General features: G+C 25.0%; 3 protein-coding genes across 3 annotated transcripts; 1 reads left to right on the plus strand and 2 right to left on the minus strand.

The window, feature by feature from the left end:
• Nucleotides 1–4,684: 4,684 nt before the first annotated feature.
• VNE69_11133 (putative SP-containing protein) lies at nt 4,685–6,391 on the minus strand (the record flags this gene model as incomplete). The annotated part of the gene is made up of 1 exon (XM_065475043.1): nt 4,685–6,391. The coding sequence occupies one exon, from the start codon at nt 6,389–6,391 to the stop codon at nt 4,685–4,687; it is 1,707 nt and encodes a 568-aa protein (XP_065331115.1).
• A 2,396-nt stretch (nt 6,392–8,787) lies between these two features.
• VNE69_11134 (uncharacterized protein) lies at nt 8,788–10,950 on the minus strand (the record flags this gene model as incomplete). The annotated part of the gene is made up of 1 exon (XM_065475044.1): nt 8,788–10,950. The coding sequence occupies one exon, from the start codon at nt 10,948–10,950 to the stop codon at nt 8,788–8,790; it is 2,163 nt and encodes a 720-aa protein (XP_065331116.1).
• Nucleotides 10,951–16,955: 6,005 nt separating this feature from the next.
• On the plus strand, nt 16,956–17,831 carry VNE69_11135 (uncharacterized protein; the record flags this gene model as incomplete). The annotated part of the gene is made up of 1 exon (XM_065475045.1): nt 16,956–17,831. The coding sequence occupies one exon, from the start codon at nt 16,956–16,958 to the stop codon at nt 17,829–17,831; it is 876 nt and encodes a 291-aa protein (XP_065331117.1).
• Nucleotides 17,832–18,771: the final 940 nt, after the last annotated feature.

An 18,771-nucleotide genomic window follows, 5' to 3' on the forward strand; every position in this document is an offset into this window, starting at 1 on the left:
AGACCAGTAATATTGTATCTTATATAGATATAGAACATTAGATCATGACGATGAGATCTCATAAATATGAAAAGAAACTGGAAGATTGGATTATAGGAATATAGAGGGCCGAACTCCCAGGAGACAAATTATAATAATGAGATATGATGATGTGGCTTATAAGTAAAATAAGGCGGAGCATAGTAAGATCTTTTGTATGAGGATGTCGAATAATAGTAAGATAATAATATCTACTTAGAAGATATTCCACTCTTGAAGTAAAATGGATATAATTAGTCACTTGACAGATTTAAGGAAGACAAACTGTAATAAACATAATATAATTTGGCACCTGATGGATAAAGTGAAGTAAAAAACATGAACATCCTTTCTAGTGCTTAATTTTTAAAAAGAAAAAAATGTCTAGAATACTAATTTAAAAATTTTTAAAATGCAAAATATTAATAAAAAAATTACGAGTATATGTGTTCTGTGTACAAAAAAGTCAATAGTAATACTTGAGTATGTAATACTTATATTGTAATCAAAAGTCGCGCTTAGAACGTGATCAAACTTAAAAATAATTTATAATATAAAAAAAAAGATAGGAGATTTATAAGTAGTATAAAGTTTTATTTATATTTATATTATAAACCAGTACTAAAAGAATACTGAAAACTGTGATATGGTATAATATTATACTTAGAATAACCTTCGTTCTATTTTAATGACGTAGTGGAGTATCTAAACAAATTGAAGTAATATAATTGAGAAAAAACAAGCCGAATATTAACGGTTATTTATATTGGAAGCAGATATGCATAATATAGGTATAACTGCCGGCGTATTCTTAGACCTGAATAAAAAATTTATATTAGTAAATTTAATTAAGAATATTAAAAAAAATAATCTGAATGTTTATTTATTATAAGCAATAGAGCATATTTGAAAGTTTTTTTAAAATATGATCAAGATAGTTGCTTTCATATAAAACCTAATGCCTTTAAATACTGGAGCTACAAACACCATGAGATGTAATGGGATATTTACAATAAAAAAATGTGCAGATAATCGACACACTATGTTTTTATAATGCCTATATAAAATATAATTATAATCTGTAGAAACTGATTTAAAATGTCAAAAAAGTAACTAATGTGGATAAATTACATGTGAAAAGCGAGACAATCTATACAAAAAATTATACAATAGTAAACTAAATACTATTTATATAGTCAACTGTTAAATTCTTATAAAATTAATATTCAAAAATTTCCATATAGGTGAAAAAAATTGGTCCAATATTCTATGACTCTATAAGGCGAAATATATATATATATATATAGTAGAACAAATATAACTTGAGCGACACGTAAGTGCCGAAATTTAGTGTAGAATTTATAAATAAGATTTTTAACCGAGTTTAAAAAATAAAGAAACATAATAATCGAACTAACTAATATGAGCCTAAAGCTACATATGATGTGACAAGACATACAATTCTGTACTTTTATAAAATCAAAAGTAAAATAGAAACCAATAATTAATTAATGTTAGAATGTAAAAAAACATTATTGTAATAAATTAATTAGGGATATCTGAGTTTTGACATCATACTGTAAACTACAACGAAAAAAAACAAATTAAAACTGTTTATGATCTAAGGTAAAGATAAATAAACTTTTAAATATCAATACGAAGTGAAGTAATTTGTATTGGCAAGAAATAACACACAACGAGATAGAACGGGACTCAAATTATAAATGTAGTACAAAATTAGAAAACCACATATATTATATAATCTCCATATGCAGTTTACAATTAAGTCAAATATAGCAGGCCTGTGGGTGTTTATATTGGGGTTAAGGCCTCAATTATAAATCGATATAGCTAATCTCGCAGGATACAATTCATTTACATGAAATTTAAACTTATTTGCGTTTTCTTGATGGCATTTTATCAATATGTTATAATATGGCTACTAGTAAATAAACATCATTACATAGGAAACCTGGTAAATTATGCCCGTACATCTAAAAATCGATTGTTAATATATTACATTTATTAGTGATTTCACTAAAGATATTAACGAAATTGTGCATATTAAAGTGATTATATTTGTTCTAAAACCCCCTCCTTCACTGATTATAACCATTTAAAACCCGTATTTTAATTTATAGTATAAACACGAGTATTAATTATTTTTGTATAAGTGTCGTACACAAGGGGTTTACATAATACTAAATATACGATATAAACAAATTCCATTGAAAATTAATAAAATAAATCTGTTTTTTTTGCATTTCAACAAAAATAGACGATTCATACTAAATAAAACACGTAGAAATATTAGTGTATAAAATAACGATTTTAAAAATAAAATACGCTTAGTGTTCCATTTTTAACAAATATTTCTATATAAACTATGAATGTTTCGTGTATATGGTAAATACTTTTCAATTTATTAAAAAATTTATTTATTTAATTTTTTCATACATTATTCAATTAAACTAATTATTTTATCTTTAAAGCTAAATATCATCAACATTTCATAAAATCTATTTATATTTTTCAACTCTATCAATACAAAATCCAAATTAGTTTTACTTACTTATTTTTTTTTTCTTTAAAACATTGTTTTGTATGATATAACATTGTAGAAAGCGAAATGTTAAATAATAACATTCGTACGCAATGCTCATAAGTCTGATGCTGTTTATTTATATGACAAAAATGTAATTTATCATGCGAATTGTGTGTATTGTAAGCTATAAAATCTTAAAGTTTAAAAATCAAACACAAAAACGTAAAAACCAATCTATTCTTTAATAATTTTGTAATATTTAAGACTTTTATTAATCGAAAATATATAATTTTCACTGAAACTTTTTAATCTAAGTCCTCTGTCGTGAATAAATTTTCTATTTAGATTTATACCGGCAATAGTTTTATTATCTAAATTTAATTTATTGAAGAAAATATTTGGAAAATTATGTAAATTTTTTTTTATTTCTAATTTTTTTCAAAAGTATCAATAGATTTAATTAATTCTCTGAGAAGTAAATAATAGTCGTCATTGGACTTAGTTAAATGTTTGTCTATAGTGTTTTAAAGAACATTAAGTTCATCTGGGCTAACACGTTTAAACCTTGTTTGAAATTTATAATTCTTTGATATTTGAGTCGGTTGTAGATGTGATAGAATGGTCTGTATGGTGTTGAAGAGTTTTGTAATTATTGATACAACTTGAATGAAAATCTGAGGAAAAAATGGATAAAATCATAAAAACTTCATGTAAATATTTTATATAATTAAAAACATGATATGTTTTGTAATACGTAGTAAGTATTTTGAGGTTTTGTAAACGATATTAGAAGCATTGTTTAATTCTTATTCTTGTATTTAAATACTTACAATGTGATGATATACAAAAAACTCTAAGTTTTTCATATCATGATTTTAAGAAAAAAAAATAGTAATTTACATATACAATGCAACAAACACATACTATTATTTGTCTTGTTATTTTAATAAAACATATTTTTTGTATCATCAATCATTTACAAAATATTTTCTTAGTCGTTTCAATACGGTTAACTAAAACGCGAATTTGATTATAAAAAAAAAGGCTTTATTTGGCTAATGTCATCGTTGCGTGGAATGGTGTAATTGCAGAAAATAAATATTTCTTTTTGTAAAATGATTCAATCATTAATCTTAGTTCGCTATATGAAAAATATACGCGACATATAATACAATAAACCAAAAAAACATGCATTTAAGTAAAATAAATGTAAAGGCTTTAATACTCAAATGTATATAACATGTTATCAAAGCAATGAAAAACATTTAAAACTTAAAAATATATAAATTGTGTGTACTAAAAAGATATAACAACGTCGTGATTTTTTTTAAATATTTCATGTTTAAATAGTCTCAAAATTTTTCTTGGAAGAAACAGAATGCGTGACTAAAAAGGACAAAGATTTTTTTAACAATAAGAAAACGTGCATGGTGTTTTTTACCGGGCGAACTGGACCAATGCTAGTGTAATAAATTACAGAAACCCCTACTATATCATAAAGATAAGTGTTATAGAAAATTGTTATAGTGTTTGTTTCGATGCCGTAACAACATTAAGCAACAAAATAAATATTGATGCAAATTATTGCTTTTTAAAGTTTTGATATTATATATAGAAAAGAATATTGGAGAAGTTGAATATGTCTTAAAATAATTATTATAAATATTTTAACATTTACTCTAGAAAAGACAAAAAAACAATAAAATTTTATCGAATAAGATTAAATTACATACCATTCAACGAAATCATTGGATTAAAAATATTTATTTAAATTTTTGTAGCTTCTAATTCTTTTCTAAATATCGTAAATTATCATTTACTATCAGTTTTTTTATATTTTCATGCGAAAAGGTTTTTTTGTAATTATACATATAATAATTTTGAATAATCCACTAAGGTTTTGAGGTTTTTAAAAAAACATGGCTTACATTTTGTATATTTTTAAAGTCGAACTTAATTTTTTTTCTCTTTTATACTAATGTATCAGATTTATGTTATAATTCGAAGTGCAGATTTATACAAGACATTTCTATTTATTGTTGATGATTATTTGTAAGGCAACCTAAAACGTGTTAAAAAATTTCAACTTTTTTTTTTGTTATATATGTTTTATTTAATATTTTATTGTTTTTTATTATATTTTAAAGCAATTTCATTTAGTTCTTCCAATATTTCTTTATTATCTTTATCTACCATAGTTGATTCGATATTTAACTTTTTAATAATGTCATCTTTTTGAACCTTATAATTTTTATGTAAGAGATTCAAGGTATAAACATTAATATCAATTGTACTGCTTCCAGTAAAAACCGCCGCAGTATTTAAAATTTTCTCTCTAACTTCATTTCTATACAGATCATGAATCCCATTATGTATAATTACTATTTCATTGAAAACTTCAAGTAAATTAATATTTTTTTGTGAAATATTTGTTTTGTGTTCGCTTTTATTGTTTCTTTTTACTATAAGACTACCAATATCTTTTAATGTTTTAAATAATATATCGTCCTTTAATTCATTCTCATTGATATATTCTTCTGCTTCTAAGAGTAAACAAAATTTTATTAGATATAAATCATTTATGAAAAAAATAGTTTTCAACTTTTCTGATATCTTTTTTATTATTTTTTTCATAATAGTGTCATTAAGAATTTTATTTTCAATAATATCATATAAAATATTTGGATTCATTTTAATTTTATAAAATAATAGATAGCTAAACATGATATTTATAGCTGATCCTCGTTTGTTTAAAATTCTTTCGACAAAGAAATTTATTCTATTATTATTTACTACCAAATTATGAAACATTATAATGCCCTTAACATCTTTCGTGTTGGTTATAATATCAAACATCTTTTTAAATTCAATATAAACATCTTTGCTAATATATCCTTCATTCCCAATTTTATCTAAATAACTTTTTAGACAATATTTATCGTTAATATTGTTTAATTTAAAACTTATTTTCTTATCTTGTATCTCAAATGAAAAAGGGTCAGTTGTGTCACCCATTTGGATTTTGTTACTTGTACATCGTATCGGTAATACTTCATCTTTAACATGAAAGAGTTTGAAATTGTTGTACGATAACTTGTATACATCAAGAAGTTTCTGAAGTATTTCTTCGTCCCATATTTTTTCTTTATTGACTTCTGTGTCAGCCAAGTAATATATTTCATCAATACAAAAATTAAAAAAATAACAAATATTATCTATGGTTAAATTCAAACAAATGTAAAATTCACCATTAAGAGATGTTGTATAATAATAAATCGAGGACTTTGGCATTTTTTTAATACAATCTTTTTCTTTATTTTTAATATCAGATATAAATCTTTGAACTTGATCATTAATTTCGCAAATATTATCATAGTAAATCTCATTCTCGTCATGGGTTATTCTTCTTTCATGATTAATCTCTTTAAGCTCTTCTATTAACGTTTTCAAGATACTTTGATTCTGTAAGTGAATTTTATTATATATAAACGTAATTGAGAAAAGATCATGTATAGATGTTATTTTTTTGATGTTAGTTTCCATTTCATTGATAATATTCTTAATTTTTTTGTTTTTTAAAACAAAAGTAAATCTATCTTTATTGCGATTAGGATGAAAATCTTTTATATCATCAGAAATACTAAATGAAATAGTCTCATTGCATTCGTCATAATATGAAAAAATATATATGTCAATCTTTTGCCCAGAAATATCAAAAGACACATAATCTCCATTTTTTATTTTGGAAAAAATTTTTTCTTTAAATTTTTCATATAATTCATTCGCCTGCACAAATACAATAAAAGAATACAGAAACAAGAAATGCATAATAAGGGCAATACAAAAACATATTTAAATACAAAAATTAAGTTTTTTATTGGATTTTATACGTCATTTTAAAACCACCATTTTAAAAATAAAAGTTAGAATTATTAGAATGAAACGTAGAATTTTTTTTGATTTATCATTTTAAAAAATAATTATACATTTAATTTCTCCATTTTATTGACAAATCAAATATCTATTCTTAAAATGGAATCATTTATCTAACAAATGCATAGTGTGTAAAAATTGTATTAGATATGAAATATAAAGAATGTTTACAACCACTTATAAGTCTGGTTCGCAATTAAAAATATTTTTAAAAAATTTCGAAAATATAAATATAACATAATTATTGATATGATGCATTTAAAAAACTTCATACAACATTCTAGATAGTTATTATGCTGAAAAATCTATCGAACGTTTTTTGTATTTTTTTGATTTTTTCACTTTGAATCTAAGTTTTTATTGATTAATTTTTTAAGCCGAATTTTTGATGACCCGGTGTCAAATATTTTGATTATTTATATTTATACATTTGACGTGCTCCTTAAAATAATTAAACCCATAAGACAACATTAATTGGATATTAATTGCACAGAAATAAAACACTTTTGTTGAATTAGTCAAAATAAACCAGTCGTGGAATCGTATCTACAATTAAATATCATAATGGTTAGTCCTATTATGTAAATAGAATAATAAGCAGTCATATGTTTGTTTTTTAGCAATTACTAAAACCTTTGCGTTATAAAAATGTAATTTAATTACATTTTTATACTTTATTTTGATTCTGTATTTATTTATAGGAAAAATAGAATTTGTATGATCAAAGGAATAGTATTATAAGATCAATATGAATAACGTATAGATTTAATGTATGATGAAAACATTTTAAGCTTTAATGTTCATTTTTTGTCATTTCCTCATCGTTGGTAATTACTAGTTATAAAATTTTCTTTGTTTATGTGTTGTATATATTTGCAATCTAGTAGGAGATATACAATTCTAAACACAAATTTAACTATTTTTAGGAACTACAACTTGTAATGTACTATATTTATTCTTTTTTAACTTATTATCAGTACATGCAAACATAACTGAAAAGTGTTGTATTTAGATCATATTCGTAGCGTTATATGCAATAAATTGTCAGAACATAGATAATTTAAAAGATGCTTCTTTCTGAGCAAACTACAATTTGAATTCTGAAAATGAAATTTTTTATTTTAATAAAGAAGAATGAGCATCTCGTGGGTATGTTTAGAAATTGAGTTGCTATTGTTGCTGTGCAAATTTTTCATTAGGACAAAGAAAAGAAAATATTTCTCGGCTGTATTAATATAAATTATATGATTTTTAATGATGTGGCAGTTTAATCTGAAATATTTAATGTTATAATAGTTATTTTATTTCTTTGCAAGTAAGCGCGGGGAGAAATCTAACATATTAACCAAAGTATTTGGGTGCGATCCTTTAAAACTGGGACTGTGAGATTTTTACTCACTAAATCTCCCTTATATAACTTACCGAGCAGTAAGTTCCGCCATATCCATCGGCCTTTAGAGGTAAACAATATTCATTAAATGTCCCAAATTGCGTCCAGCATGGCCTCAATGTGGATATATTTTGCGGGAATTACTGCAATAACCCAGGGAAGACATTTTTATACTAGCTAATGTCTGTAATTCATATGTAACTCACACGGCTCTTTAACCCTCTACACCACCAACCCAGTATTCTATTGTACTGCATTGGCCACTTGTCTCTCACATGTTATTGTCACCGTGTTACAGAAATTTGTATGATTGAGGCCATAAGCCCTATATTGCTTTAATTCGTTTAGTCTCTTAATTAGCTTTGAAACATCTATGGGCGTACTAGCCACGGGCTCCAACTGAGCTTTGCCCAGCGAATACTTTTATGTATCGTTAAATATTACAAGTGTAGAACTGTTATCGTCCCTATGTCGCGGGTTTACACTAGATGCCAATACCCTTATGGCTCGAGACACACAAGTTACATTTTTTTATCTTAGATATTATCGTGGACATTTTTATTATCTAAATATTTTCCAACTGCGTAATAGAAATTAGAAACAATATGAATCCAGGGTTCAGAACTCATTCTTGCCCAGTAAAAAAAACAATACCTTCGACCATTAGGCGAATGCCAAATGTGACAAGATTTATCTGCAAGGCATAAAAGTTTTGAAATTTTGTAGGAAAAAAAACATATAAAATGATTCTCTAATTAAGTATGTAGATAGATTATCAATACCAATAACGATAATTGTTTATTTTAAGACAAACACAATTTACTTTTCTAGAAAAATATGTCATAATACAATATTAAATAATAACAAAAAAGTTGTTAATCGAAATCTTTTATAGCGGTTTTTACTGACTTTCTAAAATTTTTATTATATCATTAGTTATTTGTGGAATATCTTTATCACTATGCAAATTTCCTTTATAATTCAGCATTTTTTTTAGTTTCTGAAAAGTTACATCCCATTTTGATTTCTCGTTCATATCATCACAAAATTCGCTCCTAAATTTTTCTATTATAACTTGATTAAAAAATTTAAATGAAATTTTTCTTACAAAGCCTGGATCATATTTATTAAAGTCCAGTAATAGTGCATCCATCAAACTACCCATATATCCATTTATTACATCTATGTTTATATTCGCGGATAGAAGTTCTAATAGGAAATCATTGAAAGTAGTTTCTACCAAGATTCTTGCTTCTTTTTTAAGTTTATTTTTTGTTTCATAATTATATTCCTTAGTTAAAAAACATACTAAAGCTTCAAGTACAATAAAATTTAACTTCTTATCTAATAAAGATTTCTGAAGTATTCGTATTAATTTTTTTAGATCAGCCACATTTTTGTACTCTTCTTTTTCAATGTTCATTAGTTTTTTTCTTATAATTTTATTATACTCTGTAATTTCAATTTCATTTAGCTCAAAATTCTTAATAATTTTAGCTTTTTCTACTTTATAATTTTTTTTTAATGGATGATTATATATATCAATAAGACTTAAATCCGTAAATAATGCAACTAGATTACATAAATTTTCAGATATTATCTTTTCAGACATATTTGACTTGTTATTATAAATTTTAATGAGTAGATCAAGACACTTCACTAAATTAATATTTTTTTTAGAGCTATTTGTTGACCAGTTTTCGTTATCATTTTTTTCAATTACACTCCATAAATCCTTTAATGTTTGAAAAAGTAAATCATCTTCTGTGTCGTTTTCATCAATATATTTTTCTGCTTCCAAGAGTAAACAAATCCCCATTAAATATTGTTCAATTGTGTGGTAAGTATTTTCTAACTTCTTTGTTATCTTTTTTGTTAGTTTTGTTTTTTTTACATCTACTTCTTTCTTTTTTCCAATTATAATATTAAATGCATCTCTATTAATTGTGTCATTACTTAGCAAAAAATGTGCAAATAATATGTTTAAAGCTGTTTCTGGTTGCCGTATAATTTTTTCGACGAAAAATCCCAACTTGTTGCTGTTTTGTAATAGTCTGTAAAATATAATAATACTATCTACATTATCCATATTATGCAGACTATGAAGTAAAGTTCGGAATTCTTCCAAGCAAATTTTGTTTATATAGATATTTTCTACATTTTTTTTCGATACATTTTCTAGACAATAACAATATTCTACAATGTCATAAACAAAACTTATTTTTTCTTCTTGTATTTCAATTACAAATGGTTTAACACAGAATATTTTAATTTTTTTAAGTGTACTGTTGATTGGAATTTTTTGCATACGTAAATTTTGAAAATAAAGATTTTCGTATAGCCCCGGAAATAAAACCCTATATTTCTCTAGTATTTGATCATTAAATTTTTTTTGAATATTAATTTCTGTTTCAACTAAGCAATAAAGTTCATCAAAATGGAATTCAAAAAAATAAAGAAAATTACTTATTTCAATCCGCAAAATAACATAACACCTATTATTTAACAAGTTATTACTATAATGAATTGATGAGCGTGACATATTTGACTTACTTTCATAAGTTCGTTGATTAATTTCTGAAACAATGCTATGTAATTTATCATTTTCTCCACAAATATTTGCGTAACAAATTTTGAAAAGTTTATCTTTTACTCTTCTAAAGAGATTCAATTTTTTAAGTTGTTCTACTAACATATGAATTTTAAGATTTGTTTTATAATCTATAATATTGTATAAAAATACAATTGAAAAGTTTTCAATGCCATATAATACTTCTTTTATCTTATCTTCCATTTCTTCAATAATCCTATAACTAGTTTTTTCTTCTATATAGACGTGAAAACGCTCTAATTCAATGTTAAAATTTAGATCATTTTTAAAACATAATATTTTAAAAGCTATAGATAGCCCGGAATATGATGCACATACGGTAACGTTTGTTTTTTCTTTCATAGTATCAATAGAAACATAGTCTCTATTTTCTATTTTCCTCAAAATATTGCCAAATAATATTTTGTTTGCCTTTACAAATACAAATACAGCAATCATTTTAAAGATAATCATAGTGGGGCATCATAAATATAGATGAAATAGAAAATATATAAATTTGTAAACAAAGTATAATTGGGTTCTCAATAAGATTTTTTGTTTTTAAATTAGTTATTGCACATTTTTTTTAGAATAATATGTATTTAATTTTTAAATATAAAAAACAAATCATTTGTTTGTTTTTTACGTAAAAATTTCATAACTATCAAATAAATATGGTAAAAAGTTTAATTGAAACCTAAAATGTTTATTTTACGGATTTTTTATTTAAATTTTTGGATTCTTTTACTAAAAACACTGAAATTAATTGATAATATAAGCTTTAATTTTGAACCATATGAATGATCTCTGATGGTGTTAATTGTAATAATGTAACTTTTTAATAATAAAGACTTAAAAATATTTAATTGTAGAATCACATAATGCACGATATAATTGGCGTTCTTCCAAACAAAACATGTTTCGATGTATAGAATATACACCAGTGCTTTGTGCAGAAAAACATCTTTCATTATATTATTAGTTTTATATTGTGAGATTAGTGTAAGTTACAAACATTTTATTATTTTTTACACAATTTAAGCCTTATTTGGCCTAATAGAATATAAAAACGTTGTAAAAACTCATTATGTTTATATTTCTCGTTTTTTAGCTTTTTTCAAAAAGTATAAAACTAATCTTCTTTATTTGTATATAAAACAAAGCTGAAAATTACAAAATCTAGAAGTGTTTTTTTCGGAATTTTAATTATATTTTTTTTATTGATTTAAACAATTTTTTTGGAGAAAAAGTAAAAAGAAAATCCCGTTTTCTGAAATCTTGCTTGTGAAACATAAAGATAAAAATTGAAATTGTAAATAATAAAGTCTATTTGATTAGGTGGACTTTTTTTGTGCATATATTGTATAAAGTATACACACTTAGTCTCCAATCTCAACTCTGGACGTTCTTAAACCCTACTTATATGGTTTATGATTAATCTTCCGGATCCGTATCAAGACTAGGTCTGCTCAACACAGCCAAGCTTTCAAAAACCATCTTGCAATACTTTTCTGCAGCCTTGCTTTTGTTCGGGGCTTTAAAGGCGTTTCTTTAGTTTTAGCGGAGAATAAATAGACATATTAATCCTCTGATCATCACATACGAGATAAATTAGGGCTAGTATATGTAATTGAAGCTGAATGGTTTTAACAGGTCTTATTTGTTTTATTTTTTGTCTCTATTGCAAGCATATTATTAATAATTGATTTCCCTTAAATATTAAGGCAAATCTGATTTTAATTTGTCTACGATTAACAGGTTCTGTTTATTATATCTTTTTTAAAATTAATTATTTCTTAGAGCGACCAGTTTTTTGATCTTTTTGCTAAATATACGTTTTTTGTGGTAGTTATAATTATTTTAGCGTACAATGCTATATGTCTTACACAACTGTAGGTACATATAACGCAGTGAATCATTGTGATATTTCACACAATGATTTCCAATTTATTTAAATATTGGATATGATATGATTCTTAATTGTAAACAATATATTACAAAGGTAACATCTTCTTTATTTGTTAATATATATAAACCTGATCATCAAGAGAAAAAGTATTATATTTGTAATTTTAATAAAAAATATGCTTTTGCGAGGTCTTATACATAAAAGATAGTGTATAATTAATAAAGAATTTCACTTCAAAAGTTAAATGTACATGTTATAGTATTATTGATGATTTTATTAGATTAGTAATAGGACATAGATTTAGTGAAGCTGAGAGCATTCATTTTCTATAATTATTAAAAAGTAATTATACAAATAAAAGGAGCAGGGGGCCACTTTGGTCAAAAAATGGTATTTAAGAAAATTTGTTTTTTTTTACCCCAAAAATGAAAAGTCGAGAGGAAGAGCTCTTGAACATCTTTACAACAGCAATTCAAAATAAGACTGTAAAGTGTCCAAAATGCGATGCTTACTGTAAAGTAAGTAATAAAAATAAATTAATGACTAAATGTGTTGGAAAGCATGTCGGAGGAAAGTGTCATTATTAAAAGACTCTCCATTTTATTACAAAAAAACAAATATTTTAGATGTTTTGTTACTAATAAAATTATGGTCTTGTAAGGTTAACAGACTGCTATAGGAGAATTTCTTGATATTGGTAAAAGATGTATTCTACATATCATAAAAAACAATTTCTACAATTAATAAAGTATACAAACGAACTGGTAAAATCAGTGGACCAGAAATAATAGTAGAAATAGATGAAAGCAAATTTGGTAAAGTAAAATACCACAGAGGACATCGGGTTGAAGGTGTATGGGTTTTTGGGATGGTTGAAAGAACCATCCAATGAAAGATAGTTATGATTTCAGTCGACGATAGGAAAGCCAAAACACTAGAAGAAATAATTAAAAATTATGTTCACTCCGAATCAATTATACACAGTGACTGCTTCAAGTCTTATTTTAAGTTAAAAGACTATTTTGCTGAACACAAAACTGTTAATCATTCATTGGAGTTTGTAAATAATTCCAATAGATGTCATACTAACACAATTGAAGGAAATTGGAGTGAATTAATAAATGAGACTTCGGCAAGACACAGAACATTGATTATTGGTTCGTTGATAAGATATATGTTAAGAAGGAACTTTGAAGGTGATTTATTTACGAATATTATTAAATTTATTTTTTCTTCCTTTTTTTGCCGTTTTGACTTTCAAAAAAAGGGCCTTTTTTAAAATAAAATATTTATACCATTTTTTTGACCAAAGTGGCCCCTTTAACCCAAATAAAATGTAGCCTAAAAAAAATTCTTGTTTAAAAAAGAGTAGTTAGCCAAATGAAAACATGTGTATTTATTTAAGTTCTGCAAATGTTTATAGAGTCAGAATATATTATTATGATTAGTATTAGTCAAAAAAATATAATACTTGGTCTAAAGGTATTTGGGTCTTATCTTTTACGTTTATTTGTTTATCAGAACATGGACTTGATTTAATAGAAGCCTCGACGAAAACGCGGCGGAATTGGCAAAGTGCTATTTAATATGATTTTTTGGAAATTAGTAAATAGATCGACTATTATTGTTATAAAAAAGGTTGCTTTCCGCTTTATAGAAAATTAAAAAAAATACATAATATAATATAATATAATGTAGAAAGGCGAATTGTATCTATTGGTAAGAACTTACTTAGTTCGTGGAAATCAGTAAGTATAAAAAGCCTTTTCAAATTTCGTAGTGTTTTGTGAACAAAATTAAATGAAATGTGATTTTGACATTGCCATTTTTTAATTGTTTTATTTTATATACAGATATTGGTTACAGGTCGGATTTGTCCCCCGTATTGTTTGACGTAATAACGCAATAACGTTTTTATAAAAAACTAAAAATAAAAATTTTATCACAATTATTAATGTGTAAGTTTAATAAATTTTTAGCCTCATATAGATCCCTGGCATTTTCACACTTTTAGAAACATAGTTAACGTACTTATTATAATTAATCTTTAATTTTTTTTCATTTTAAGGCATCATATCTTGATAATCTGTTCAAAGCAACTGAAACATTCGGTAAAGTTTCAATATGGGCTTGCTAAAGATACCAAATAAATGGATTTGGGGGTTGAAGTTTATTGTTGTCATGTTCCGCTCTTCAATTCAAAAAAGTTGTCATGCAACATTTATATTAAAACAAACAGTTTGAATATTATGGAATAAAGTCGAAAATTTATAGTCCTTTACTTTGTTTACTTATATTTTGAAGTAAATCCCAGTATATATTACCGAAAGAGAAAAATTATAACTTTATTACTATTATGTATTCATATCATAAGAATTCTATGAAGTGTACAAATATTAGCAATAATAATATTGTTCAATATGTTAGCTACTTAAAGATAAAAACATAAAATTAAAAATTAATGAATATGGCAAATTTTAATTGTTTAGTCGCAGCATCACGCCAAGGTTGCCAACTCGAATGCATTTAAACTCAATTTTAATTTTTTTAGCGATATCCATAGCACCATTATCATCCTTTATTTAATACGAAATTATGTCAATATCTTTTTATGAATATAGATTATATGACGGCCAATATGTTTGAATAAAAATTATACACCGTGGTATTTTTATATTAGACTTGCTTTCAAGGAAAGTAAAAATATTTATAATTAAAAAAAATTAATTAAAAAACATAAAAAATTAGCTTTAATTACGCCTATATAACAATATATTTTGATCTTGAGGTTTTTTATCATCAATTGATCATTTTTAAAATAATCAAATTTTTCTACCATAGCTAATGTCTATAAAAAGAAATTTTAGAAAAATTAACTTTTAAGACTTTTTACACAAATTATAAATTATTTTTAAGTAAAGGACATAATAAAATTATGTAAGTCCTATGATAAGTGATTGTTAAATTCCCCCTGTATTGTATTTTCTCAGCTTTTAAACAGTTTCATAGAGATTCTTTTGTTAAAAAATCTAACGAAATTGTTCTATGAAATCTGTAGATATCAAACAAATTAATTAAAATTTTAGAATTGTTTTTGCAGTTATTATAACTTTTTGGCACATTAGACATCACAAAAACGTGCGTTGCTTATAAATGATATTTTCGTAGTAAAAATCGACGATCTAGATACATTACCGACTAATATTTGATTTATATAGTAACTTATGACTTTTTACATATACACTGTTTTTAGATTTCTTTAAAGTAAGGCACTTTTTAGGTTTTGTGAACATGGTTCTTTATTTATCATATTTTCATCTTCTATATAAAAATTTGTTATTAGCATTTTGACTTATTAAATGATACAAAATATTTAACTTAAAAGTAATAAATTCATCTAAATTTTTTTGATATGTTTATAAGATTTGCTTAAGCGAGAAAATATAGCAACAATGTAGCTAATAAAGAGATTAAAGATAAATTTAAATAATATTATTTTGCATTCATGTTTGCTTGTGGGGTTTAGTATATCGACAATTTTAAAAAACATAATAGATTCAACAAAAGATATTATTGAGAGAAAAAAAAAGTATAACCAAAAATAGACTCAAAGAGTTTGGTTGTAAAAACCTTTAAATAACCAATTTGTTAACTTCCGTTATTAAATATTTTTTTATCGTTATTACGTAGGCACAACAATAATGGTTTTGGAATTTTGACGAAAAATCAACAATTGCGAATATAAAAATATGTGTACAAAAAGGAGCATTTTGCCGTTTTAGTAAAAATTAAAATATTCATTAGAAACAATATTCATTTTGGATTTTTCGTAGGATAAATAGTTGATATTTTTGTTGAAAATATGTACAAAATAGTAATAAGTGTAAATTATTTTTTATGTGATTTAAAAAATATATTAAGACATGAATTTACAAAAAATAAGGTCGACTTCTAACAATGTTTTTATTTTCGTTAAAATTTATTAAATAACATGATATACATAAGTACTACTCTTTTTTTCAAATATGTTGTTTAGTTTAAGTAAACTATCATAATTTAGTTTTGTAAACCTTTTCAACCAAGTTATTTTCAACAAGCCTTATATAGAGCTCTAACTGCAATATGGATTTTTAAGAAAAAAGCGAGAGGTTGTATAATTACATATCTACAATAGTATTGATCTGAACAAAATTTCAAAAATAGATAACTTATAATGTTTTTATGTTTTCAATAAATTCCAGAGTCATTCTGATATATTAATGTTTACAAAAAATAATGAAACAAAAAGTCCAGCGATATAAAAACATAAATCGTGTAAACTTTTATTCGATCATTTTTATGACCATAAAGTATTTATTTGACGTCACCACAGAATATGTAATATCAAAAATTGATAAATTTATTCATAAAAATAAAAATTTACGATGTTTTGAAGCAAAGATTAGACGTATAATAAATTTAGAGAATTTAAATACCTGATTTATTATTTTATGAGTTTTTTTATAAAAAAAAGATTCTTTTTCAAATTCATTAGTTTTTTGATTAATGTATTTTGTGAATTTTCAGCCCAATGATTTTTGTAATTTCGAACATATGTTGTTCATATTCTTTTTACAGTTTTCATACAGGTTCTATTAATAATTATGTAAGTCGTCAAAGTCAAAATAATCATTCTGTTGTATCTAGATCTAACGTAAACATCATGGAGTATAATTATTTGTTACAAAGTTTAAATTTGTTGCATCCCCAAGAGCTAAATGTACTATATAATGTTATAGATAAACATTTGATTGAAGATAATGATGATCATTACTTATTGCTTAAAGAACTAGGTAGATCTATTGATAATTTCGAAAAAATTTTAGAGTTAAAAAAAAGATTATTGACTTTATCTAAAAAATCGGGGGAAAAATTGAATATGAGTGATGAAGTCTTAGATGAAATTAATAATAATAAAAAATATATCTATGATAAGGGCATGAGATTAAAAAGTATTGGAGGTAATTATATCAATTTAATCAAAAAGAGATTAAAAAACTCAAATTTGTCGGAGAATAAGATTGGATTTTATGTGTTTGTTTTAGATTTTGTAACAGAAATTTTTGATTTTATGGTCCACAATACTCATAACTGTCATGTTAAATTGCATTATTGTTATATAATTAATCAATATGAGACATATGAATACTGTATGCAAATGTTAATTGAAGATATTTCACTTCCTAATATATTATATCATACCGAACAATGTCTACGTGAAGAAACTAATGTAAATAAAAGTAAAAAAATTGATGTTTTAATTGAGTTAAGATATTTAATTAAAAATATAAGAAGATTTTATGAGAACATAGAAAATTATTTATTACGCATACGAAAAATTTTGAACTTGATTAAAGAGTGTATGAATAAATCAAATTGTAATGCTAAACCAAATCTTCATGATTAAAAGTTTCTTCTATATTCTAATAACGATTCGAATTGATCTAAGTCTTATATAATTGTGATATTCGTTTTAATGAAAAAAATAAATGTAAATTTTAAGGTACAAGATAAGGTTTAGGTTGTTTTGTTTTAGGATAATTTTTCATATTATATTTTTATAAATACCGACTTTTAGGTGCATCTTTAGTAACGGGCCAGAATTTTACAGTTTTAAAAAATAATTTTTACCCCCCTAAATGGAGAATACAAATTTTGAAAACTCTGGCCCGTTACTAAAGAAAAGCACCAAAATGCAGCTTGTGCTAATACAAAGACTTTTTCATGACTTAGACGCCTGTTTAGAGTCTTTAGTGTATTTAGAAGTTCTTAATTAAGAAAAACCATGCACCAAGTGTGGCTCTATAATGAAGTTAGGGCCTAGGATAGAAGTGGTCGTTACTAGAGGAGCGTATCGTTGCATGAATTACAAATGCAATGTCAGGGAAGCTATTAATAAAGGCTGCAAACTGCCATTATTTACTTTTTGCGATCTTATCTTTATGATACTGTGTAGGAACTCTTACTTTCAGATAATGGCGAGATTAGGTATTTCTACTGCTACAATTTCATCGGCTAAAGCAAGGTTAAGAAGTATTTTTAGGGAAACCATCCGAAATAGAATGGTAATAGGTGGACCGGGTCAAGTTATCCAAGTAGACGAATCCGTAATTTGCAGAAGGGGTAAAATACGGTCCCCTACAAGCGCCGATGATTACATAAGGGACACCGTTTGGATCGTAGGCATAATTGATACACAAAACCCTTCAAATTTTTACATTACGAGAGTAGAAAATAGAACGGTTGAATGCCTTACAGCCGCTTTAGAGGGAAAAATTGGCGTGGGTTCGGTGCTACACAGTGACGGGCATCCGAGTTATCCTCGTGTTGCCGAGAACTTATGTTTG

The sequence above is a fragment of the Vairimorpha necatrix genome, chromosome 11 (assembly GCF_036630325.1).
Source record: "Vairimorpha necatrix chromosome 11, complete sequence".
Classification (NCBI taxonomy): Eukaryota; Fungi; Microsporidia; family Nosematidae; genus Vairimorpha; species Vairimorpha necatrix.